General features: G+C 47.2%; 1 protein-coding gene across 1 annotated transcript in view; it reads right to left on the reverse strand.

The window, feature by feature from the left end:
- LOC139262894 (organic cation/carnitine transporter 2-like) overlaps window positions 1–24,919 on the reverse strand; it is a 162,705-nt gene that overhangs the window by 36,239 nt on the left and 101,547 nt on the right. The window contains exon 6 of the mRNA XM_070878151.1: window positions 4,743–4,843. Coding sequence (XP_070734252.1) covers window positions 4,743–4,843 — 101 coding nt within the window. The remainder of the gene's footprint in view (window positions 1–4,742; window positions 4,844–24,919) is intronic.

The raw sequence follows: 24,919 nt of genomic DNA on the forward strand, positions 1-24,919 counted from the left end.
CCGAGATACTAGTATTGAATCTGACGAGTCAATAGCAGTACGATGCCAACACCCGACTGTCTGTGCGAACATCAAATGCAGCACTGACCAAGACCTCTGAGTCCCGGCTGCAACTCCCTTTAAATAACGCCCTGGATTTGTTTCTCTGCCTTATGCAGTCGAACTTTTTCATGCGTGGTATTTATAATGCAATAGCCGGTGAGTGCGCGGAACCTTGCAGATGAATACATGGCCACGCACGCAACTCACCAGGAACATTGCTCCGTACCTAACAGCACTGTTTGAATATCTTCACCTCACGGAATGCAGCGATTCAAGAAAGCAGCTCACCACCACTACTCAAGGGCAATTAGGGATGAGCAATAAATGCCGGCTTTGCCAGCGATGCCCACATCCCATAAAAGAATAAAAAATGTTTTTGAAGATGGCAGGACAAGTTGAGAAGGCTGTTAGAAAGGCACATGGGATCCTAGGCTTTATAAATAGAGGCATTAAGTACAAAAGCAAGGAAGTTATTGTAAACCTTTATAAAACACTGGTTAGACCCCAGCTAGAGTATTGTGGCCAATTCTGGGTACCACACTGAAGGAAGGATGTCAAGGCTTTAGAGAGAGTGCAGAGGAGATTTACTAGAATGAGAATGGGCATAGTTTTAAGGTGGTTGATGGAAGGTTCAGAGGGGATTTGAGGGGGGGCTTCTTTACCCAGAGGGTTGTGGGGGTCGGGAACTCACTGCCTGGAAAGGTGGTGGATATAGAAACCCTCACCACATTTAAAAGGTACTTGGATGGGCATTTAAAATGGTGTAACCTGCAGGGTTACGGACCTAGAGCTGGTAATTAGGATTAGTCTGGATATCCTCTTTTTGGCTGGCGCAGATATGATGGTAAGTACTGCAGGCAATCGAATACGGCCAGGGTGATCTCCTGGACTAGTTTCGATCGCCTGGATGGGTCAGAGAGGAATTTTCCCAGATTTTTTTTCCCCCAATTGGCCTGGGTTTTTGCCTCTCCCAGGAGATCACATGGCTCCAGTTGAGGTGGAGTGTAGAATGTTTCAGTGTAAAGGGTGACGCAGTTGTGTGGGGCGGATTGATTGGGCTGGGTGCTCTTCACCTTTCCGCCATTTTTCATAGGTTTATATGTAAGCTTCAGGGCTGCTGACCGAGGGCCGTGTGGCTCTTTGTCAGCCGCGCGGACACAATGGGCCGAAACGGCCTCCTTCTGCGCTGTAAATGTGATTGTTTCTATAATACCAGTGATAAACGACTTCAGTTACGTGGAGAGACAAGAGAAACTGGTGTTGTTCTCCTTAGAGAAGGTTAAGGGAAGATTGGATAGAGGTCTCCAAAAGGTGACATACAGAAAGATTTTTATATGTAGCGAGTTATTATGATCTGGAATGCACTGCCTGAAAAGGTGGTGGAAGCAGATTCAAAAATAAGTTTCAAAAGGAAACTGGATAAATACCTGAAAAAGAAAAATTTGCTGGGCTATGGGGATAGAGCAGAGGAGTGGAAAAAAAGCAAGAAACTATAGACTAGTTAGCCTAACATCTGTGGTTGGGAAAATGTTTGAGTCTATTATTAAAGAAGCAGTGGCAGGACATTTGTAAAAGCAAAATTCGGTTAGGCAGAGTCAGCATGGATTTATGAAGGGGAAGTCATGTTTGACAAATTTGCTGGAGTTCTTCGAGGATGTAACAGACAGGGTGGATAAAGGGGAACCAGTGGATGTGGTGTATTTTGACTTCCAGAAGACATTTGACAAGGTGCCACATAAAAGGTTACTGCACAAGATAAACGTTCATGGGGTTGGGAATATATTAGCATGGATAGAGGACTGGCTAACTAACAGAGAACAGAGAGTTGGTATCAATGGTTCATTCTCTGGTTGGCAAACAGTTACTAGTGGGGTGCCGCAGGGATCAGTGCTGGGACCCCAACTATTTACAATCTATCTTAATGACTTGGAAGAAGGGACTGAGTGAATTGTAGCCAAATTTGATGACGATACAAAGATGGGAGGAAAAACAATGCGTGAGGAGGACACAAAAAATCTTCAAAAGGACACAGACAGGCTAAGTGAATGGGCAAAACTTTGGCAGATGGACTATAATGTTGGAAAATGTGAGGTCATGCATTTTGGCAGAAAAAAAATCAAAGAGCAATTTATTATTTCAATGGAGAAAGATTGCAAAGTGCCGCAGTACAGCGGGACCTGGGGGTACTTGTGCATGAAATGCAAAAAGATAGCATGCAGGTACAGCAAGTGATCAGCAAGGCCAATAGTATCTTGGCCTTTATTGCAAAGGGGATGGAGTATAAAATCAGGGTAATCTTGCTACAGCTATATAAAATATTGATGAAGTCACACCTGGAATACTGCGTGCAGTTTTGGTTTCCATATTTACGCAAGGATATACTTGCTTTGGAGGCAGTTCAGCGAAGGTTCACTCGGTTGATTCCGGGGATGAGGGGGTTGACTTATGAGGAAAGGTTGAGTAGGCTGGGCCTCTACTCATTGGAATTCAGGTGATCTTATCAAAACGTATAAGATTATGAGGGGGCTTGACAAGGTGGATGCAGAGAGGATGTTTCCACTGATGGGGGAGGCTAGAACTACAGGGCATGATCTTAGAATAAGGGGCCACCCATTTAAAACAGAGATGAGGAGAAATTTCTTCTCTCAGAAGGTCGTAAACCTGTGGAATTTGCTGCCTCAGAGAGCTGTGGCAGCTGGGACAGTGAATACATTTAAGACAGAAATAGACAGTTTCTTAAACGACAAGGGGATAAAGGGTTATGGGGAGCGAGCGGGGAAGTGGAGCTGAGTATAGGATCAGATCAGCCATGATCTTATTAAATGGCGGAACAGGCTCGCGGGGCCTACTCCTGTTCCTATTTTTTATGTTCTTATGTAATTGGATAGCTCTTTCAAAGAGCCAGTACAGCACGATGGGACTGCTGTATCATTCTTTCTTTTTTCACTTTTCCTTCTATTTTATAAACAGCAATAAGACAGCATTGAGCAGTTGTGCCGCTTTTTTCAGTTAAAACTGACCTGTGTATACAACTGGCCCGGTTCTGAGTGATCATCATCATAGGCAGTCCATCGGAATCAAGGAAGACTTGCTTCCACTCTTAACATGAGTTCTTAGGTGACTGTACAGTTCAATATGAGAACCACAGTCTCTGTCACTGGTGGGACAGATAGTCGTTAAGGGAAGGGGTGGGTGTGACTGGTTTGCCGCACGCTCTTTCCGTGGCGTGCACTTGATTTTTGCATGCTCTCAGCGATGAGTATAGCGGTGCTCAGCCCCCCATCGATGCACTTCCTCCACTTAGGATGGTCTTTGGCCAGGGACTCCCAGGTGTCAGTGGGGATGTTGCACTTTATCAGGGAGGCTTTGAGGGTGTCCTTGTAACGTTTCCGCTGCCCACTTTGGCTCATTTGCCGTGAAGGAGATCCGAGTAGGGCGCCTGATTTTTGCAGCGCGACAGCTGCAGAAAAAATGCAGGCAACAGCGCCAGCCCTTATACATGGTCTTCTTCGACCTTACAAAGGCCTTTAACACTGTCAACCGTGAGGGTCTATGGAGCGTCCTCCTCCGTTTCAGATGCCCCCAAAAGTACATTACCATCCTCCGCCTGCTCCACGATGACATGCAGGCTGTGATCCTTATCAACGGATCCTTCACAGACCCAAACCACGTCCAGACCGGGGTCAAGCAGGGCTGCGTCATCGCCCCAACCCTCTTCTCAATATTTCTCGCTGCCATGCTCCACCTCACAGTCGACAAGCTCCCCGCTGGAGTGGAACTAAACTACAGAACCAGTGGGAACCAGTTCAACCTTCGCCGTCTCCAAATCAGGTCCAAGACCACCCCCAATCTCTGTCATTGAGCAACAGTACGCGGATGACGCCTGCGTCTGCGCACATACAGAGGCTGAATTCCAGGACATAGTCGACGTATTTGCTAAGGCGTATGAAAGCATGGGGCTTACGCTAAACATCAGTAAGATAAAGGTCCTCCACTAGCCTGTCCTTGCCGCACAGCACTGCCCCCCATGGCTTGGCCCTGGACAATTTGGACTACTTCCTTTATCTCGGGTGTCTCCTATCAACAAGAGCAGGCATTGACGATGAGATCCAACACGGCCTCCAGTGCGCCAATGCAGCTTCGGCCACCTGAGGAAAAGAGTGTTTGAAGACCAGGCCCTCAAAACTGTCAGCAAGCTCATGGTCTACAGGGCTGTGGTGGTACCCGCCCTCCTGTATGGCTCAGAAACATGGACCATGTACAGTAGACACCTCAAGTCGCTGGAGAAATGCCACCAAAGATGTCTTCGCAAGATCCTGCGGGTCCCTTGGGAGGACAGACGCACTAACATTAGCGTTCTCGATCAGGCCAACATACCCAGCATTGAAGCACTGAGTGGTAGCACAGCTTCAAACCCCTTAGACCATCACTATTATCACTATGGTGTATGATACTGAGCTTCGCAGCACATTTTGGCTTTGAATTGGTTCTCGTGATCAAGGCAATCAATGCTCTTACTTAGGGCGATCATTGCCAATAACGTCGTTACAGCAAATTCCCTGCCGATCCGATCCGAAATAGGCGGAGACTGCAAACTAGCTGTGCGGTATAACTCTACTGGAGTCCTTAAATCAATAGACAGGAAGCTCTGATTTATTTGTGAAACATATTTGAGGGTTTTTCTTCGTTCTAATACTTACCACACTGGGAGGTTTATGACAGTGATGGCTCGGGTATTACGCGTTTTTATCAAGTCTGTAATTCCAAAAGATTTTACATTTTTACCTTTTAGATCTTCGAGCTGGAAGGAAACAGAAAGGATTCAGAATTACTGCAGATTATTAGAAAATGTTGGTATTATCATCTATTACTATTATTATTATTACTACTACTATTATTAGTTCATATTTGTTATGTCTTGAATAAAGAATCTGACCAGATACTGTAAGCTCAAAGTAATGTGTGACCGTAGTCCTTTATTACAGATCTCAGAGTGCCTCTCCAGCCTGTGAGGCCTTCTTATGTACAGGTGTTCCCAAGGGATTGTGGAATCCCTTGGGACACCAGGGGATGAGCCCTCTGGTGGTTAAACAAGGTATTTACAGGTTTACATTTATAACAACACTCACCCCCCAAAGTCAATAGTGTAACTATTTACAACATGAGTCGATCTGGGGCCTTCCTTTCCCTGGTTGATCGTCTCAGTGCAAATGCTGGTTTTGGTGAGTCGTTTGTTGGGCCCTCGCTGGGCTGCTGCGCAGCTGGCCTTGCAGAGCTGCTGTGTGTGGTGAGTCCTGCTGGGCTGTTGCAGGTGATGGGTTCTGCTTCGTGGTCAACTGCTGGGTCGGTTTCCACTTGAGTGTGTGTTGGAGGGTCGAAAAAGGTAGAGTCTATTGTGGGTTGTTCTGGATAGTTGGTGAATCTGAGTTTGGTCTGGTCCAAGTGTTTTCTGCAGTTGGTCCATTTGAAAGTTTGACCAAAAACTCCCTACTCCCCTCTGTGGCCACGACAGTGCTGGGAAGCCACTTGGGACCTTGTCCATAGTTCAACACAAATACAGGATCATTAATCTCGATTTTGCATGACACATTTGTGCGATCATGATATGTATTCTGTTGAAGCCGCCTGCTCTCTACCTGTTTGTGAAGATCAGGGTGGACTAACGAGAGCCTTGTCTTAAGTGCCCTTTTCATGAGCAGTTCAGCGGGTAAGCAGTGAGCGAGTGGGGTCTTGTGCGGTAACTAAGCAGGACTCGGGATAGGCGAGTCTGCAGTGAGCCTTCAGTTACCCTCTTCAAGCTCTGCTTGATTGTTTGCACTGCTCGCTCTGCCTGACCATTGGATGCTGGTTTAAACGGGGCAGATGTGACATGTTTGATCCCATTGCGGGTCATGAGCTCTTTGAACTCGGCACTGGTGAAGCATGGCCCATTGTCACTCACAAGGACATCAGGCAGGCAGTGCATGGCAAACATGGCCTGCAGGCTTTCAATGGTGGCAGCGGAAGTGCTTGCCGACATTATCTCACATTCAATCCATTTGGAGTATGCATCTACAACCACAAGGAACATTTTTCCCAAGAATGGGCCTGCATAGTCGACATGGACCCTGGACCACGGTTTGGAGGGCCAGGACCATAAACTTGCGCCTCCCTGGGTGCATTGCTTAACTGTGAACATGTGCTACATTTGTGCATGCAGGACTCTAAGTCTGTATCGATACCGGGCCACCACACGTGGGATCTGGCTATCACTTTCATCATTACAATGCCTGGGTGGGTGCTGTGGAGATCACTAATGAAAGTGTCTCTGCCCTTTTTTGGAACCACTACCCGATTACCCCATAGGAGGCAGTCTGCCTGTATGGCCATTTCATCTCTGCACCGCTGGTACAGCTCTAGTTCCTCCTGCATCTCTAACGGGACACTAGACCAACTCCCGTGGAGCACACAGTTTTTTACTAAGGACAGTAAGGGGTCCTGGCTCGTCCAGGCGGTAACAGATGATTGCTCACTCTCGTGAGCTTTAGTTATGCTTCCATTACCATAACTAAATCTGCGGGCTGTGCCATCTCCACCCCTGTGGTGGGCAATGGCTGCCTATTGAGAGCATCGGCACAGTTTTCTGTGCCTTGCCTGTGGCGGATGGCGTAGTTGTATGCGGACAACGTTAGCGCCCATCTCTGGATGCGGCCCTATGCATTTGTATTTATCCCCTTACTTTCAGAAAAGAGAGATATTCGTGGCTTATGGTCGGTTTCCAATTCAAATTTGAGCCCAACAGATATTGATGCATTTTCTTTACCCCATAAACACACGCTAGCGCTTTTTTTCGATCAAGCTGTAGGCCCTCTTAGCCTTAGACAGACTTTTGGATGCATAAGCAACCGTTGCAATTTCCCAGATTCATTAGCTTGTTGCAATACACACCCGATGCCGTATCACAACGCAACACATGCTAGTACCAAACGCTTACATGGATCATACAACACAAGCAATTTGTTTGAGCATAACAGTTTCCTAGCTTTCTCAAAGGCATTTTCTTGGCTTTTACCCCATACCCATTGATCTCCTTTATGCAGAAAAGAGTGTGTTGGTTCTAACAATGTGCTAAGACCCGGTAAGAAGTTATCAACGTAGTTCGGGAGTCCTAGAAACGACCGCAACTCCGTCACATTCTGTGGTATCGGTGCATTCTTGATTGCCTCCGTCTTCGAATCAGTGGGCCTCATGCCGTCCGCCACGATTCTTCTCCCAAGGAACTTCACTTCAGTCGCCAGGCGTTTTAACCTGAGCCCCACACGATTAAGCCAACTAAGAACCTCCTCCAGGTTCTACAGGTGCTCGACGGTGTCCCGATCTGTAACCAAGATGTCGTCCTGGAAGACCACGGTGCACGGCACCGACTTCAGCAAGTTTTCAATGTTCCTCTGGGATATCGCCGCCGCTGATCGAATTCCAAATGGGCATCTATTGTAAATAAAGAGACCTTTGTGCGTGTTGATGCAGGTGAGGCCCTTCAATGATTCCTCCAGATCCTGCATCATGTAGGCCGAGGTCAAGTCCAGCTTCGTGAACATTTTTCCTCCTGCCAGCGTCGCAAATAGGTCATCTGCCTTTGGTAGTGGGTATTGATCCTGCAGGGAGAAATGATTAATAGTTACTTTGTAATCACCACAGATTCTGATGACGGTGCCGTCTTCCTTGAGGACTGGAACAATCAGACTGACCCACTCATTGAATTCGATTGGCGAAATGATGCCCTCTCATTGCAGCCGGTCCAGCTCGATCTCCACCCTCTCTCTCATCTTGTACGGTACCGCTCTCGCCGTGTGATGGATGGGTCGGGCCCCCGGAATCAAGTGGATCGGCACTTTTGCTCCTTGGAACTTCCCAATGCCTGGTTCGAACAGCGATGGGAATTTGTTGAGGACCTGGACACATGAAGTGTCGTCGATGGACGAGAGCGCTCGGACACTGTCCCAGTTCCAGCGTATCTTTCCTAGCCAGCTCCTGCTGAACAGCGTGGGGCCATCGCCCGGTACCACCCAGAGTTGTAAATTGTGCACTGCTCCATCGTAGAAGGCCTTTAATGTAGCACTGTCGATTACGGGAATCAGTTTCTTTGTATACGTTCTCAGTTTAGTACGAATGGGAGTCAGGACTGGCCTTGAGGCCTTGCTGCACCACAATTTATCGAAAATCTTTTCGCTCGTTATGGACTGGTTCGCGCCCGTGTCCAGCTCCATTGACACCGGGAGTCCATTTAATTCAACCTTCAGCATTATCGAGGGACACTTTGTGGTAAATGTGTGCAGCCCATATACCTCTGCCTCCTCAGTCTGAGGCTCTGATTCGTCGTGATCCACCGTGGATCTGCAACATGGTGGTTTTTAGGATTAGCAGGGTTTGCAGCTCGCCTGCACATACGTTGGAGGTGTCCCATTGTTTCAAAGCCCTTGCAAACGTATCCTTTGAAGCGGCATGAATGGCAAAGATGATCACCTCCGCAGCGCCAACAAGGTGATAATGGCCTTGCATTCACCACCCTTGATGGTGGACTCTGAGACATCTGCAGAAATGCAGCTGCAGGCATGTGAGTCCTGCCCTGTTCGTTACTATTTGAAAACAACATTACTTTGTTCACAGTACTTGCAGCAGCACTTGTGTGCTGAGAGATTTGTTTGGTATTGTCACTGGTGGCGATGAACGCCTGGGCTATCGCTATGGCTTTACTCAAGGTTGGGGTCTCTACAGTCAAAAGTTTGCAAAGTATTACTTCATGGCCAATGCCAAGTACAAAGAAGTCCCAAAGCATGTGCTCCAAGTGTTCTTCAAATTCGCAATGTCCTGCAAGGCGCCTTAGCTCGGCGATGTGGCTCGCCACTTCCTGGCCTTCAGACCTCTTGTACGTGTAGAACCGGTACCTCGCCATCAGAACGCTTTCCTTTGGGTTTAGATGCTCCCAGACCAGTGTGCACAAATCATCGTATGACTTCTCTGTGAGTTTCACTGGAGCGAGCAGATTTTTCATGAGGCCATACGTTGGTGCCGCACGGACGGTGAGGAGGATCGCCCTTTGTTTGGCAGCATTTGCTTCTCCTTCCTGCTCGTTGGCCACAAAGTATTGGTCGAGTCACTCCACGAAGGTTTCTCAATCATCTCCCTCCGAAAATTTCTCCAGGATGCCCACGGTTCTCTGCATTGTTGTGGTGGGGTTTGTCATCTGTATCTCGCGCCAGTTGTTATGTCTTGAATAAAGAATCTGACCAGATATTGTAAGCTCAAAGTAATGTATGACCGTAGTGCTTTATTATAGGTCTCCAGAGTGCCTCTCCAGCCTGTGAGGCCTCCTTATGTACAGGTGCTCCCAAGGGATTGTGGGATCCCTTGGGACTCCAGGGGATGAGCTCTCTGGTGGTTAAACAAGTTATTTACAGATTTACATATCTAACAATATTGGGCATGGATGATCCAGAAACCTTATTTCAAAGACCATCATTAGTTCTGTGAATTATTTGGGTGGAGGTTTATAGAAATGTATCCTGCAAATTGCAAAGATGTCTCAGAAAATGTTGTGCCACTTGTGTGTGATGTTATCATGCCTCACAATAGGAAAATTACAATGACACCACTTCCCAATCTGAGCAATTTATTTTCTCTTCCAACAATTCCTGCTTAATGGAAATTAATTTCAACATTTATTAAATCCTATTTTTTTCATGAGGAACATACCATGAGCTAAATATTCTCTCATTTCACAGTTAAATTCAAAATAGACTCTGAACATTGACTAACAGTGTAAACTCCACAAATTCTACCCTCAGAGTCAATGCTTAGAATTCAGCAACTAATTGAAAACAGTGCCGTATAAGCTATCACATTGGAGCTTCTTTCTTTCCCCACTCCTTGTCGCCTGTCGTGTTGACCCTGCAACACCTCCGGATAAGAAAAGTGGGACTCAGTATAAATGTAATATTTTATTGATGCAGAGCCATGTCACAGTTGATGATTCTGGCTCAGTCCACAAAGAGGATTGCTTTTCACACCATATCACTCTCAGTCTGTACTTGGATAGGTTAAATGCTTTTGTGGGTTAACGGTATGCTGTATAACAATTTTAATAGAAATTGTGATGAAGTTATATATTGTAGAACTTCCTTCAGTCTCTCTCAGAGCTGAGTATGTGGAGAACAGTGGGCAGGAGGTATTCATGTTTTGTGTAGTTTTGAACACAATAAATTCATCTTTACTTGCATGAAATAATAGGAACATTTTGAACACAATTTCTTTGTTGTCATGGTGATATTCTTTCTAAGATACATACCCATAACTGTATAGGGACAAGAGTGCAATAGTGTGATCAGAGACACAATGACATGCGCATTTGATACGATTATTTTTTTAAATCATAGGGCTAGAACCTCCACTTTTTGCTTATCGCCCAAAAATGGGCATTATTTCCGGTGTGGGCATTAAAAAAGGGTTTTCAGATCGCCGGCTTCTCGCCCATTCTCAAAACACCAAGTTTCCATTTTTGAAAATGGGCGTTAACGCGAGCGATATCAAATGAGCGGTCGCGTAAAATTTTTTTGACCTTCTGCCGTAAAGTGTGGCCGTCCTTAGTAACGGCATTGCACCGCTCGATTCCCGCGATTCAGGAGGTCAAGGTTCATCATCACATGCGCAGAAGAGGAGACAGAGAGAGAGGGAGCTCAGAGGGACTGAAAGCGTGTGTGGCTGTGGTGTGTGCTTGTCTGGCTGCTGTGCGTGGAATGATGGAGATTCACCAGTAGCAAAAGGCTTACTGAGCACGAAGGACATCATTGGCACCGAGTTTTTGTCTAACAAATAAGATGTAACATGGAAGGGATGGAGGAGGCCCTGGAGCTGTTAGCCAGGAATACTGGTGGCAGAGGGCTCTCAGTGGTCCTGGACTGCGGCACTGCACCCCAAGGTGCCGCACCCCCATTGCCAACCAAACATGAGAGCCAGCAGCAACATCTTGCTTCTGGCTCAGAGCACGTTACCGTCCTCTTCCGTATCCATCCAAGCTGCGATTCGGCCATCATCCCCCGCCCAATGAAGCATCACCTGAGGACCTCCTCGGCCAGGCGGCTTGGAATCAGGAGGGGAAGGGAAAGGGGTAGAGGTGGAGGAGAAGCGGAGGGTGGGGTGGGGAGGGGGGTGGGGGGCTGGTTTGTACAGAAATACTGATGTTTTCAGATTAATGCTCGGTTCAAATGTTTTTTATTTAACAAAGCCTTGTAGCACATTGGCTCAGATAGCTGCACCATTACACGCTGGTGATTCCTTTACATCAAAGGGTTTAATCACACTTAACTTCAATCAACTTAAACTCAGAGATCTGTGGAACCTGGGACATTAAATAAATTTTAGACCGAAATAGACAGTTTCTTGAGCGATGGGGGGATGAGAGGTTATGGGGAGCGGGCGGGGAAGTGGAGCTGAGTCCATGATCAGATCAGCCATAAGAACATAAGAACATAAGAATTAGGAACAGGAGTAGGCCATCTAGCCCCTCGAGCCTGCTCCGCCATTCAATAAGATCATGGCTGATCTGGCCGTGGACTCAGCTCCACTAACCCGCCCTCTCCCCGTAACCCTTAATTCCCTTATTGGTTAAAAATCTATCTATCTGTGACTTGAATACATTCAATGAGCTAGCCTCAACTGCTTCCTTGGGCAGAGAATTCCACAGATTCACAACCCTCTGGGAGAAGAAATTACTTCTCAACTCGGTTTTAAATTGGCTCCCCCGTATTTTGAGGCTGTGCCCCCTAGTTCTAGTCTCCCCTACCAGTGGAAACAACCTCTCTGCCTCTATCTTGTCTATCCCTTTCATGATGTTAAATGTTTCGATAAGATCACCCCTCATCCTTCTGAACTCCAACGAGTAAAGACCCAGTCTACTCAATCTATCATCATAAGGTAACCCCCTCATCTCCGGAATCAGCCTAGTGAATCGTCTCTGTACCCCCTCCAAAGCCAGTATATCCTTCCTGAAGTAAGGTGACCAAAACTGCACGCAGTACTCCAGGTGCGGCCTTACCAATACCCTATACAGTTGCAGCAGGACCTCCCTGCTTTTGTACTCCTTCCCTCTCGCAATGAAGGCCAACATTCCATTCGCCTTCCTGATTACCTGCTGCACCTGCAAACTAACTTTTTGGGATTCATGCACAAGGACCCCCAGGTCCCTCTGCATCTCAGCATGTTGTAATTTCTCCCCATTCAAATAATATTCCCTTTCACTGTTTTTTTTCCCAAGGTGGATGACCTCACACTTTCCGACATTGTATTCCATCTGCCAAACCTTCGCCCATTCGCTTAACCTATCCAAATCTCTTTGCAGCCTTTCTGTGTCCTCTACACAACCCGCTTTCCCACTAATCTTAGTGTCATCTGCAAATGTTGTTACACTATACTCTATCCCCTCTTCCAGGTCATCTATGTATATTGTAAACAGTTGTGGTCCCAGCACCGATCCTTGTGGCACACCACTAACCATCGATTTCCAACCCGAAAAGGACCCATTTATCCCGACTCTCTGCTTTCTGTTCGCCAGCCAATTCTCTATCCATGCTAATACATTTCCTCTGACTCCACGTACCTCTATCTTCTGCAGTAACCTTTTGTGTGGCACCTTATCGAATGCCTTTTGGAAATCTAAATACACCACATCCATCGGTACACCTCTATCCACCATGCTCATTATATCCTCAAAGAATTCTAGTAAATTAGTTAAAAATGATTTCCCCTTCATGAATCCATGCTGCGTCTGCTTGATTGCACTATTCCTATCTAGATGTCCCGCTATTTCTTCCTTAATGATAGTTTCAAGCATTTTCCCCACTACAGATGTTAACCGACCTATAGTTACCTGCCTTTTGTCTGCCCCCTTTTTTAAACAGAGGCGTTACATTAGCTGTTTTCCAATCCGCTGGTACCTCCCCAGAGTCCAGAGAATTTTGGTAGATTATAACGAATGCATCTGCTATAACTTCCGCCATTTCTTTTAATACCCTGGGATGCATTTCATTAGGACCAGGGGACTTGTCTACCTTGAATCCCATTAGCCTGTCCAGCACTACCCCCCTAGTGATAGTGATTGTCTCAAGGTCCTCCCTTCCCACATTCACGTGACCAGCAATTTTTGGCATGGTTTTTGTGTCTTCCACTGTGAAGACTGAAGCAAAATAATTGTTTAAGGTCTCAGCCATTTCCACATTTCCCATTATTAAATCCCCCTTCTCATCTTCTAAGGGACCAACATTTACTTTAGTCACTCTTTTCCGTTTTATATATCTGTAAAAGCTTTTACTATCTGTTTTTATGTTTTGCGCAAGTTTACCTTCGAAATCTATCTTTCCTTTCTTTATTGCTTTTTTAGTCATTCTTTGCTGTTGTGTAAAATGTTCCCAATCTTCTAGTTTCCCACTTACCTTGGCCAACTTATACGCATTGGTCTTTGATTTGATACTCTCCTTTATTTCCTTGGTTATCCACGGCTGGTTATCCCTTCTCTTACCGCCCTTCTTTTTCACTGGAATATATTTTTGTTGCGCACTATGAAAGAGCTCCTTAAAGGTCCTCCACTGTTCCTCAATTGTGCTACCGTTTAGTCTGTGTTTCCAGTCTACTTTAGCCAACTCTGCCCTCATCCCACTGTAGTCCCCTTTGTTTAAGCATAGTACGCTCGTTTGAGACACTACTTCCTCACCCTCAATCTGTATTACAAATTCAACCATACCGTGATCACTCATTCCGAGAGGATTTTTTACTAGGAGATCGTTTATTTTTCCTGTCTCATTACACAGGACAAGATCTAAGATAGCTTGCTCCCTTGTAGGTTCTGTTACATACTGTTCTAAGAAACAATCTCGTATGCATTCTATGAATTCCTCCTCCATGCTACCCCGTGCGATTTGAGTTGACCAATCGATATGTAGGTTAAAATCCCCCATGACTACTGCCGTTCCTTTTTCACATGCCTCCATTATTCCCTTGATTATTGCCCGCCCCACCGTGAAGTTATTATTTGGGGGCCTATAAACTACGCCCAACAGTGACTTTTTCCCCTTACTATCTCTAATCTCCACCCACAATAATTCAACATTTTGTTCATCAGAGCCAATATCGTCTCTCACAACTGCCCTGATATCATCCTTTATTAACAGAGTTACCCCACCTCCTTTCCCTTCTTGTCTATCTTTCCGAATTGTCAGATACCCCTGTATGTTTAGTATGTTCCCAGTCTTGGCCACCCTGCAACCATGTTTCTGTAATGGCCACCAAATCATACCCATTTGTAATGATTTGTGCCGTCAACTCATTTACTTTATTTTGAATGCTGCGTGCATTTAGGTAGAGTGTTTTAATCCTAGTTTTTAAACCATGATTTTTAGTTTTGACCCCTCCTGCAGCCCGTTTATATTCAGTGGCCCTTTTTGTTTTTTGCCTTGGGTTTCTCTGCCCTCCACTTTTACTCATCTCCTTTCTGTCTTTTGCTTTTGTCTCCTTTTTGTTTCCCTCTGTCTCCCTGCATTGGTTCCCATCCCCCTGCCATATTAGTTTAACTCCTCCCCAACAGCACTAGCAAACACTCCCCCTAGGACATTGGTTCCAGTCCTGCCCAGGTGCAGACCGTCCAGTTTGTACTGGTCCCACCTCCCCCAGAACCTGTTCCAATGCCCCAGGAATTTGAATCCCTCCCTGCTGCACCACTGCTCAAGCCACGTATTCATCTGTGCTATCCTGCGATTCCTACTCTGACTAGCACGTGGCACTGGTAGCAATCCCAAGATTACTACTTTTGAGGTCCTACTTTTTAATTTAACTCCTAGCTCCTTAATGATCTTATTGAATGGCGAAGCAGGCTCGAGGGGCGTTATGGCCTTCTCCTGCTCGTATTTCTTATGTTCTTATGTTCTATGTAAACTTTAACTGTCACCAAGGTGATGCCCACCATTGATGTATGACCTGCACACCCAGCAGTGTGTCAGCCTTGTAAATAACACCAACATTCTTTCAGTCAAAGCGATCATTGATGAGTTCCTGACATAAGGCTTTTGCAGTTATCATGCCACCATGGGCCCTTTCATGCGGTCTATAGCAGGGCGGGGGCATGGCTTCAGCGTCAGCCTGATTGTCTGGACTGATGTCAGCATCCGCCTCCTCATCCTGTTCTTCCTCTCTCTGACTGTCAGACTCATCAGGCAATTCTTGTCCCCTCCTGATCGCCAAGTTTTGAAGCATGGAGCACAACACCATGAATTGTGCTACCTGCTCAGGGTGGTATTGGAGCACCAGCACTCCAATGGTTTTCTTCACAATATTGTGAGTTGCTCTGTGGCTCTTATTGTATTGCCTCTCGGCTTCAGTGTGGGTGTCACGCAGGGGGGTCATCAGCCAGGTGGCGAGGCCATATCCTTTGTCACCAAGCTTCCAGCATTGACCTTGTGGCTGGTTGTTAAACAAGTCAGATACTGTGCTCTCATGCAGGATGTGAGCATCATGGATGCTGCCTGGAAATTGAACATTCACTGCCAGTATAATTTGCTGGTGGTCGACAACCAGTTGGACATTCAGGGAGTGGAATCACTTGCAGTTCCTGAAAACCTCCTGAAAAGGTGTCCATATCGCGATGTGCATACAGTATATTGCTCCCTGCACCTTGGGGAAGTTTGCAATTCTGGAGAATCCTAGAGCCCTCTCACTCTGTGCCTCTCTGGTCATAGGGAAGCTGATCAAGTCCCTCCTGCATGCGTACAGGGTTTCAGTGACCTGTCTAATGCAGCGATGTGTGGCATGTTGAGAAAGTCTGCAAATGTCTCCAGCTGAGGCCTGAAAAGAACTCGAGGCATAGAACGACAGTGCCGCGATGACTTTGACCTCGACGGACAATGCAGTACTGATGGTGCTGGCAGGCTGCAGATCTGCCCTTATCAGCTGGCATACCTCAGTGATAACCTCTTTGTGGAAGCGCAGTCTCCGAAGGCAGGTAGTATCGGGCAAATCGAGGTAAGAATGCTTCTCCTTGTTCTAGCGGGGGGGGGTGTAACGTCTGGTCCTCCTCATCTGTCTTTCACGTCTTACGTTGGGCACATAATGCAATGGAGTGTTCCTTCGGTGATGTCAAGTCTGCTGCATGTAATTGGTCACCAAGAGAGCGTGAGAAAGGACAGGCCCCATTGCAGTAGCTCTCCATTTTCCACCGATTGGTCACAAACAAGGAATGCCCCGATGAAGACACCTCTTTAATTCCAATTGGTCACAGTATGGTCAAGATGTTTTTACGGATGTTCACATCAACTGCAATGACCTGCAGAGTACATGCAAACTCCGCCGAGGTTGAAGCACAGCAGCCTTTTAAAGGACGCGACATGTGATCTAGAACCTGGCGTCCATAACGCTGTGATTAGTTCTGGTTAGTTTCACTTTTTCTGGGTGGTTTTTTGGGCGAGCGATATTGTGGCCGATATGTGTGCGAGGTGGTGAAATTGACGCAGGGCGATCTCATGGCCGCTAGTTTCGGTAAATATGTTCTTTACGACAAAAAAAATTAGGCGGGCGGTATTATTGAATCTCGGCGTAAATCCATGCGGAAAGTAACGCTGGGCAGTATTATGGCCGTTGAATTTGCCCATTCTGCTGATTCCGCCCCAAAAAATTGGACGGGCGGTAATATTTTTCCTTGGCATTAAGCACATGGGGAAAGTAACGCTTGGTGATAAGTTTCCGAAAAATGCCCGCCAGTTTCCATTTTGTGCCAAAATGGGCGATATATGGGTGTTATACATAATTTCAGCGGTAAAATGGGCGTTAAGTGTGCGTTAAGCATGCAAAAAAAGTGGAGGAGTTAGCCCACAATCTTTATAAAAATAGAGGAGTAAACACATTGTAAATGTATCTGCCAAGAAAGATATTCAATCTGCTAAATTGTAGTGGTAGCGACACAGCAGCATTGTGTCAGTTGTGGACTGTTCTAGGCATCAAACTGACTGAAAAACTCCACAATACCTTTTGTTTATCAATATGATTTAAATTACTGGAGATAAGTACAAGGCTAAATCTGTTTGTCTTAAAAAATTTTTTTTAAGTCACTACCCGAATGACTAAATGGATAAATGCACCACTGGATGCTGTCATATATGTAACCACCTTGCAATGGTAATCGTTATGTAACTGTAACCTTCATGCAACTCCTGTACACTGTACTTATACCCTAGAAATGCACACCCTGACCACAGGGGGTGAACTTGTGGGAGACACTCCTCACCTGGGTTTCCAGGTATAAAAGGGGAAGTTCCACCCAGGATCAGCACTCCTTGGTCCTGGGAATAAAGGTTAAGGTCACAGAGTGACCGTGTCTGCTATACATGCCTCGTGTGAATTTGTAGTAAGGTGCAGGGACACTACATTTGGCGATGAGAAATGGGAATCACCGAACCATGAGGATGGCCATTGGTTGCACAGAGGAACGTTACTGTGTGGGTGAGGACTGGGACGACTTCGTGGAAAGACTCCAGCAGAGCTTTGACACGAAGGACTGGTTAGGAGCGACAGCGGCTGACAAGCGGAGGGCGCATCTACTGATCAGCTGCGGACCACAGATGTATGTGCTGATGAAAGACGTGCTCGCACCCGAAAAGCCAGTGGACAAGTCCTTTGAAGAGCTCAGCCAGCTGATCAGTGAGCATCTCAAGCCGGCGAGTAGCGTACACATGGCCCGGCACCGGTTCTACACACACCAGCGTCGGGAGGGACAAAACATTTCGGACTTCGTTGCGGACCTGTGGCACTTGGCCAGTCTCTGTAAGTTCTCCGATGCCTGCAGGGGGAAGATGTTAAGGGATTTTTTCATCGAGGGCATTAATCACGCCGGGATTTTTAGGAAGCTCATAAAGACCAAGGACTTGACTTTAGAAGGGGCGGCGTTGATAGCTCAGACCTTTATGGCAGGGGAAGAGGAGACCAAGCTAATTTATGCACGCAGCCCTGGTCCCAACGTGGCGATGGACCAGGGAGTTAACATGGTGAATGCGGCTCGGGACCCCGCAGGCAGGCAAGGGCATTTCAAAACCGCCCAGGCAGCAACAGGCTCTAGGGTGGACCCGCAACAGGGACAATGGAAAGGGGATCGGCAATTCACGCCATCACGAGGAACAATGCGTCCTGCGATGGGAGCATTAACACCCACCATCAGTTTGCTTAGAAACAACCAAATCAGAGAGGAATGCCTGGTAATAGTCCCTTTGTTAACAACAATCTCAGCTCATGCTGGAGGTGCGGGGGTAGACACACTGCGAAAAGCTGCAGGTTCCAGCAATATACCTGTAGGATTTGTAACGTCAGTGGACACTTGGCCAGGATGTGCAAAAAGGCTGTAGCGAGGTTAATCTGCGAGACAGAGGAACCAGACGAGGGGTCTGCAATGCAGGATGAGGCCTGGGGTAAAGCCATAGATGCTTAAGTTCAGCGGGTTCATGTGGCTGACGTCCACAGCTCATACACTAAAACGCCACCCATGATGATGAAAGTCTTATTGAATGGCATCCCGGTGCACATGGAGCTGGATACAGGAGCTAGCCAGTCACTTATGAGCGCCCAACAATTTGAGAGACTATGGCCACACAGAGCTAGCAGGCCCAAACTGGAACGCATTGACACGCAGCTACGGACGTACACCAAAGAGATCAACCCAGTGCTGGGCAGTGCAAAGTTGGTGGTAACACATAATGAATCACAGAACCAGCTGCCACTCTGGATTGTCCCGGGAAATGGCCCTGCGCTCTTGGGGAGGAGTTGGCTAGCTGAGATGAATTGGAAATGGGGGAATGTGCACGCCATTTCATCTGTGGAGCGAAGTTCATGCTCACAGGTCCTACAAAAATTCGGGTCACTGTTTCAATCCGGTGTCGGAACATTCAAGGGCACTAAAGTAGTGATACGCATCACTCCGGACGCCAGACCAATGCACCACAAAGCTAGAGCGGTGCCGTATGTGATGCGTGAAAAAATTGAAAGTGAATTGGACAGGCTGCTCAGAGAGGGCATAATTTCGGCCATTGAATTCAGCGACTGGGCAAGTCCCATCATTTTCGTCCTTAAAGCAGATGGCTCGGTCAGGATTTGTGGCGACTACAAAGCCACCATCAACCGAGTGTTGCTGCAAGACCAATACCCGCTCCTGAGAGCGGAGGACCTTTTTGCCATGCTGGCAGGTGGCAAGCTGTTCACGAAGCTGGACCTCACTTCGGCCTACATGACTCAGGAACTGGCTGAAGAATCCAAGCTTCTGACCACCATCACGACGCACAAGGGATTATTTATCTACAACAGGTGTCCGTTTGGCAATCGTTCAGCCGCAGCTATCTTTCAGAGAATCAAGGAAAGCTTGCTCAAATCCATTCCTGGAACAATCGTATTCCAAGACGACATTCTTATAACGGGTCGAGACACCGAGGAATACCTCCACAACCTGGAGGAGGTGCTACGCCGACTGGACCGGGTAGGCTTGCGGCTGAAAAAGGCCAAGTGTGTGTTTTTGGCCCCAGAGGTTGAGTTTTTGGGCAGGAGGGTTGCCGCGGACGGGATCTGGCCCACTGAATCAAAAACGGAGGCGATTCGCCGGGCGCCCAGGCCCGGCAACACGTCGGAGTTGCGATCATTCCTGGGACTTTTGAACTATTTCAGGAACTTTCTGCCGAACTTGAGCACATTGTTGGAGCCGTTACACATGCTCCTGCATAAAAGTTGTGAATGGCTTTGGGGGGGCTGTCAAGAACGGGCTTTCAATAAGGCGAGGAATGTGCTGTGTTCTAACAAACTGTTGACTTTGTATGACGCTTGTAAAAAACTGGTTTTAACATACGGTGCATCATCCTATGGGGTTGGGTGTGTGTTGCAGCAGAGTAATGATGACGGCCGACTCCAACCGGTGGCTTATGCCTCCAGGTCACTCTCCCAGTGTGGATATGGCATGGTCGAAAAGGAAGCACTCGCTTGTGTTTACGGTGTGAAAAAGATGCACCAGTACCTTTTCGGTAGACGGTTCGAGCGAGAGACGGACCACAAGCCGTTTACATCCTTGTTGTCCGACAGCAAGGCTGTCAATGCCAATGCGTCAGCTCGCATACAGCGATGGGCCCTCACGCTGGCTGCGTATGACTACACCATACGGCACCGGCCAGGCACCGAAAATTGTGCTGACACGCTCAGCAGGCTCCCACTGGCCACCACCGAGGGGGCGTCGGAGCAGAGCGCTGAGATGGTCATGGCCGTTGAGGCTTTTGACACTGCAGGCTCCCCCATCATAGCCCGCCAGATCAAACTCTGGACCAACAGAGACCCCCTCCGATCCATGATAAAGAAGTGTGTCCTGACTGGGGATTGGGCGCCCAGATGCAATACTGAACCACACAAATAAGAAAGGTCTCCGGTTCAATTCCCCATTCTGTGGGGCATTTAGCTGACCTCAGTCAGGGCAATAATGGGGACTAGAAATAGGTTCCACAGGCTTGGGAGAAATTAATTGTAAGGCTGATTTTGTGAAATTGATTGGAAAATTCATCCATGGAAACTAATTTCAAACAATTGAACTAAAATTATTACTTAAAATAAAAACAGAAAATGCTGGAAATACTCAGCAGGTCAGGCAGCATCTGTGGAGAGGGAAACAGAGTTAACATTTTAGGTCGATGACCTTTTGTCAGAACTGGAAAAGGTTAGACATATAACAGGTTTTAAGCAAGAACAGAGGCAGGGAAAGGGAGGGCGGGGGGAAAGGAAAGAACAAAATTATAATGATTTCTTATTGTATTGAGTGAATGTAAAGCTCTGCTGGTAAATCTGTATGAAAGCATGAAAGCAATGCACTCTCAGGTAAGAGAAAACCCTGACCATTGTGCAGGGCCCATTCTATTCCTGTACATCACATGCCTTTCAGAAGACATGCCTTTTGGACATTGGCCCAGTTTCTTTTCAATAGTAACCTACGCCCTGTACACAGTGCTGCAGCATGTCTCCAGGCATGAATAGCTACTTGCAATCTTTTCCAAAAATTGGTAAATTGCAATTTCTGTGTTACAATAGAGGGCCCTACATAAAGTTGCCCAGTTTGTTTTTAAGTATTTCTGGAGGTGTCATCTTACGATCTCCTGCCTCCAACCATCTCGCCCAGTCTTTTTCCCCAATATTTTTGTAGCTAATAAACAAAAGTGTTCAAACAAAATGTATAAATACACTATTATTTTTCCTGATGCTTTGATTTTTCACGCAGCAATATCCAGCAGATTTAATTCCTGGAGACTCCAGGACTATCCTGGAGGGTTGGAAACCATAGCTCTGCTCTGCAGACAGAAGGTGACCTGCTGCATTTGCAATATTAAGTCAAGTGGGATGTTACTGGATCGAAAGCAAAATACTGCGGATGCTGGAAATCAGAAATAAAAACAGAAAAAACTGGAGGCACTCTGCAGGTCAGGCAGTATCTGTGGCGAGAGGAGCTGAGTTAAAGGGGGGAATTTTAACTTGGGGAAGTGGGTGGGAGTGGGTGCAGGTGGGGATTAAATGGGAAAAATTTCAAGGCATATCAGGAAGCCAGCTCCAACCCGCCGACGGGTTTTACCCGCTACGGGACAAGGGGTGGTCAACCAATCTGCTCCCAGGAGCAGGGTTGGCATTTTAAATATGTTAATAGGCTGGAAGCCTCAGACTTATCCTGCTGTTCAGGTTTTATTGTGGCCGACCGGATTTCCCAGGCCTCCAGAAACCCAGCAGCTGCAGCTAGGTGAAGACAGCCTCGGGGAGCACTCTTTTTGGGCCAGGAGGAGCAGGAGTGCTTTCCCCCAGCTCCGCAATCTTCCCCACCATCAGACCTCCGCTCCCCCCATACAACACCAACCACCCGGGATTAGAGATAGGACCTATCTGGTCCTATGTTCCCCGCCTGACTGGAAGCCAAGCCGGTCAATCAGGCTGACTTCTGGGCAGGGAACTTGTCAATGACGTAAGTCAGCACTGTAGAGTTAAATCTCCACAGCATGTGAGGAAACCCAGACTTTCGGGTTTCCTGTCTGAAACTCCGCAGCACCCCTCAATCCCCCGCTCCCCGCCTACGTAATCCGTCCCTGTAAATATCCAGTCCAAAGTTTCAGGTTGATGATCTTTCATCAGATCAAAAAATACATTGAGTCTGTTTCGAAGTCTCCTGTCAGATCGAGAACAATCATCTGGTTAACTAGAGACTGTGGTCTCGAAATTAGATCGTTCTTCAATTTGGGTGCAATCCGGGTACAGTGTCCTCTGCATGTGCCTAAGGAGGCTGGCAACAGGTGCACGGAAAATTGGTCCGCCAGTCTGTTTTCTATATTATCGATAAGCCACCAACTCCATCCTCCTCCCTGACCACTGTCTGAGGCTGAACCAGATTGTTCAAATTTCAAATTCTAATTCTTGTGTACAAGTGTCCATGGCCTCACGTTTTCCTATCTCTGTTATATCCTCCAGCCCTACAACCCTCTGAGATCTTTGCACTCCTCCAATTCTGAGCCCTTACGCCATCTTATGACAATTGGCCCCTTGGCCTTCAGCTGCCTATGCCCTAAGCTCTTGAATTTCCTCTCTGCATCTCTATCTCCCTCTCCTCCATTAAAAAAAAGACTTGGATTTATATAGCACCTTTCATGACCTCTGGACATCTCAAAGCACTTTACAGCCAAGGAAGTACTTTTTTGAGTGTTGTCACTGTTGTAATGTAGGAAACACAGCAGCCAATTTGCGCACAAGCAAGCTTCCATAAACAGCAATGTGATAATGACCAGATAATCTGTTTTTTTTGTTATGTTGATTGAGGGATAAATATTGGCCAGGACACCAAGAATAACTCCCCTGCACTTATTCAAAATAATACCCTGGGATCTTTTACATCTACTTGAGAGAGTAGACAGGGCCTCGGTTTAACGTCTCATCTGAAAAATGGCACCTCCGACAATGAAGCTGGATTGTAAGCCTAGATTATTTTGTGGTCAAGTCCCTGGAGTGGGATGTGAACCCACAACCTTCTGACTCAGAGGCAAGGGTGCTACTCACTGAGCCACAGCTGACACTTAACAGTCACCTTAAAACCTATTTCTTTGACCAAACCTTTGGTCACAGTCCTAGGTCGGGAGTTCGGAGGTCCGAGAGGTCCAGGAGTTTGAGAGGTTGGGAGTTCGAGAGGTCGGATGCTCGAGAGGTCGGGAGTTTGAGAGGTTGGGGGTTCGAGAGGTCGGGAGTTCGAAAGGTCGGGTGTTCGAGAGGTCGGGTGTTTGACAGGTCATGTGTTCAAGATGTCGGGTGTTCGAGAGCTCGGGCGTTCAAGAGGTTGGGTGTTGGTGAGGTTGGGTGTTCAGAGGTCCGAGAGTTCGGAGGTCTGAGAGTTTGAGAGGTCAGGAGTTTGGAGGTCCAAGAGATCGAAGGTTGAGAGTTCGGAGGTCCGAGTGTTCAAGAGGTCCAGGACTTCGAAAGGTCGGAAGTTCGAGAGGTCGGGAGTTCGGAGGTCCGGGAGTTCGGAGATCTGAGAGTTCGAGAGATCGGGAGTTCGGAGATCGAGAGTTTGAGAGGTCGAGAGTTTGAGAGGGCGGGAGTTTGAGAGGGATGGAGTTCGAGAGGTCGAGAGTTTGAGAGGTCGGGAGTTCAGAGGTCCGAGAGGTCGGGGTTTCGAGAGGTCGGGAGTTCGAAAGGTCGGGTGTTCGAGAGGTCAGGTGTTGGACAGGTCAAGTGTTCAAGATGTCGGGTGTTCGAGAGCTTGGGTGTTCGAGAGGTTGGGTGTTCGCGAGGTCGGGTGTTCAGAGGTCCGAGAGTTCGGAGGCCTGAGAGTTTGAGAGGGCGGGAGTTCGGAGGTCGAGAGTTTGAGAGGTCAGGAGTTTGAGAGGTCAGGAGTTTGGAGGTCCAAGAGTTCGAAGGTCGAGAGTTCGGAGGTCCGAGAATTCAAGAGGTCGGGAGTTCGAGAGGTCGGGAGTTCAGAGGTCCGAGAGGTCGGGGTTTCGAGAGGTCGGGAGTTCGGAGGTCGGATGTTCGGAGATCCGAGAGTTCAAGAGGTCGGGAGTTCGGAGGTCAGAGAGTTCGAGAGATCGGGACTTCGAGAGGTTGGGAGTTCGGAGGTTTCAGGTGTTCGGAGGTCCAAGAGTTCGACAGTTCGAGAGGTCGGGAGTTCAAGAGATCGGGAGTTCGAAAGGTCGGGAGTTCGAGAGTTCGGTGAGTTCGGGAGGCCAGGAGTCCGAGAGTTCGGAGGCCACAGAGGTCAGTGAGTTTTGGAGGCCACAGAGGTCAGTGAGTTGGTAAGAATCTCTCTTTTCTCTTTTTTTTTTAAATTAGATTTTAAATTAGATAAGTCTAACTAGAGGGATGGCAGGACAGCTCAGTCCCGTGGAGTGCACATCCTGTGGCATCAAGGTAGACAAGTCCCCTGGTCCTGATGAAATGTGTCCCAGGGTATTAAAAGAGATGGCAGAAATTATAGCAGATGCATTCGTTATAATCTACCAAAATTCTCTGGAATCTGGGGAGGTACCATCGGATAGGAAAGCAGCTAATGTAACGCCTCTGTTTAAAAAAGTGGGCAGACAAAAGGCAGGTAATTATAGGCCGGTTAGTTTAACATCTGTAGTAGGGAAAATGATTGAAGCTATCATTAAGGAAGAAATAGCGGGACATCTAGATAGGAATAGTGCAATCAAGCAGACGCAACATGGATTCATGAAGAGGAAATCATGTTTAACTAATTTACTAGAATTCTTTGAGGATATATTGAACATGGTGGATAGAGGTGTACCGATGGATGTGGTGTATTTAGATTTCCAAAAGGCATTCGATA

Source organism: Pristiophorus japonicus, chromosome 4 (genome assembly GCF_044704955.1).
Source record: "Pristiophorus japonicus isolate sPriJap1 chromosome 4, sPriJap1.hap1, whole genome shotgun sequence".
In the NCBI taxonomy this organism is placed as follows: domain Eukaryota; kingdom Metazoa; phylum Chordata; class Chondrichthyes; family Pristiophoridae; genus Pristiophorus; species Pristiophorus japonicus.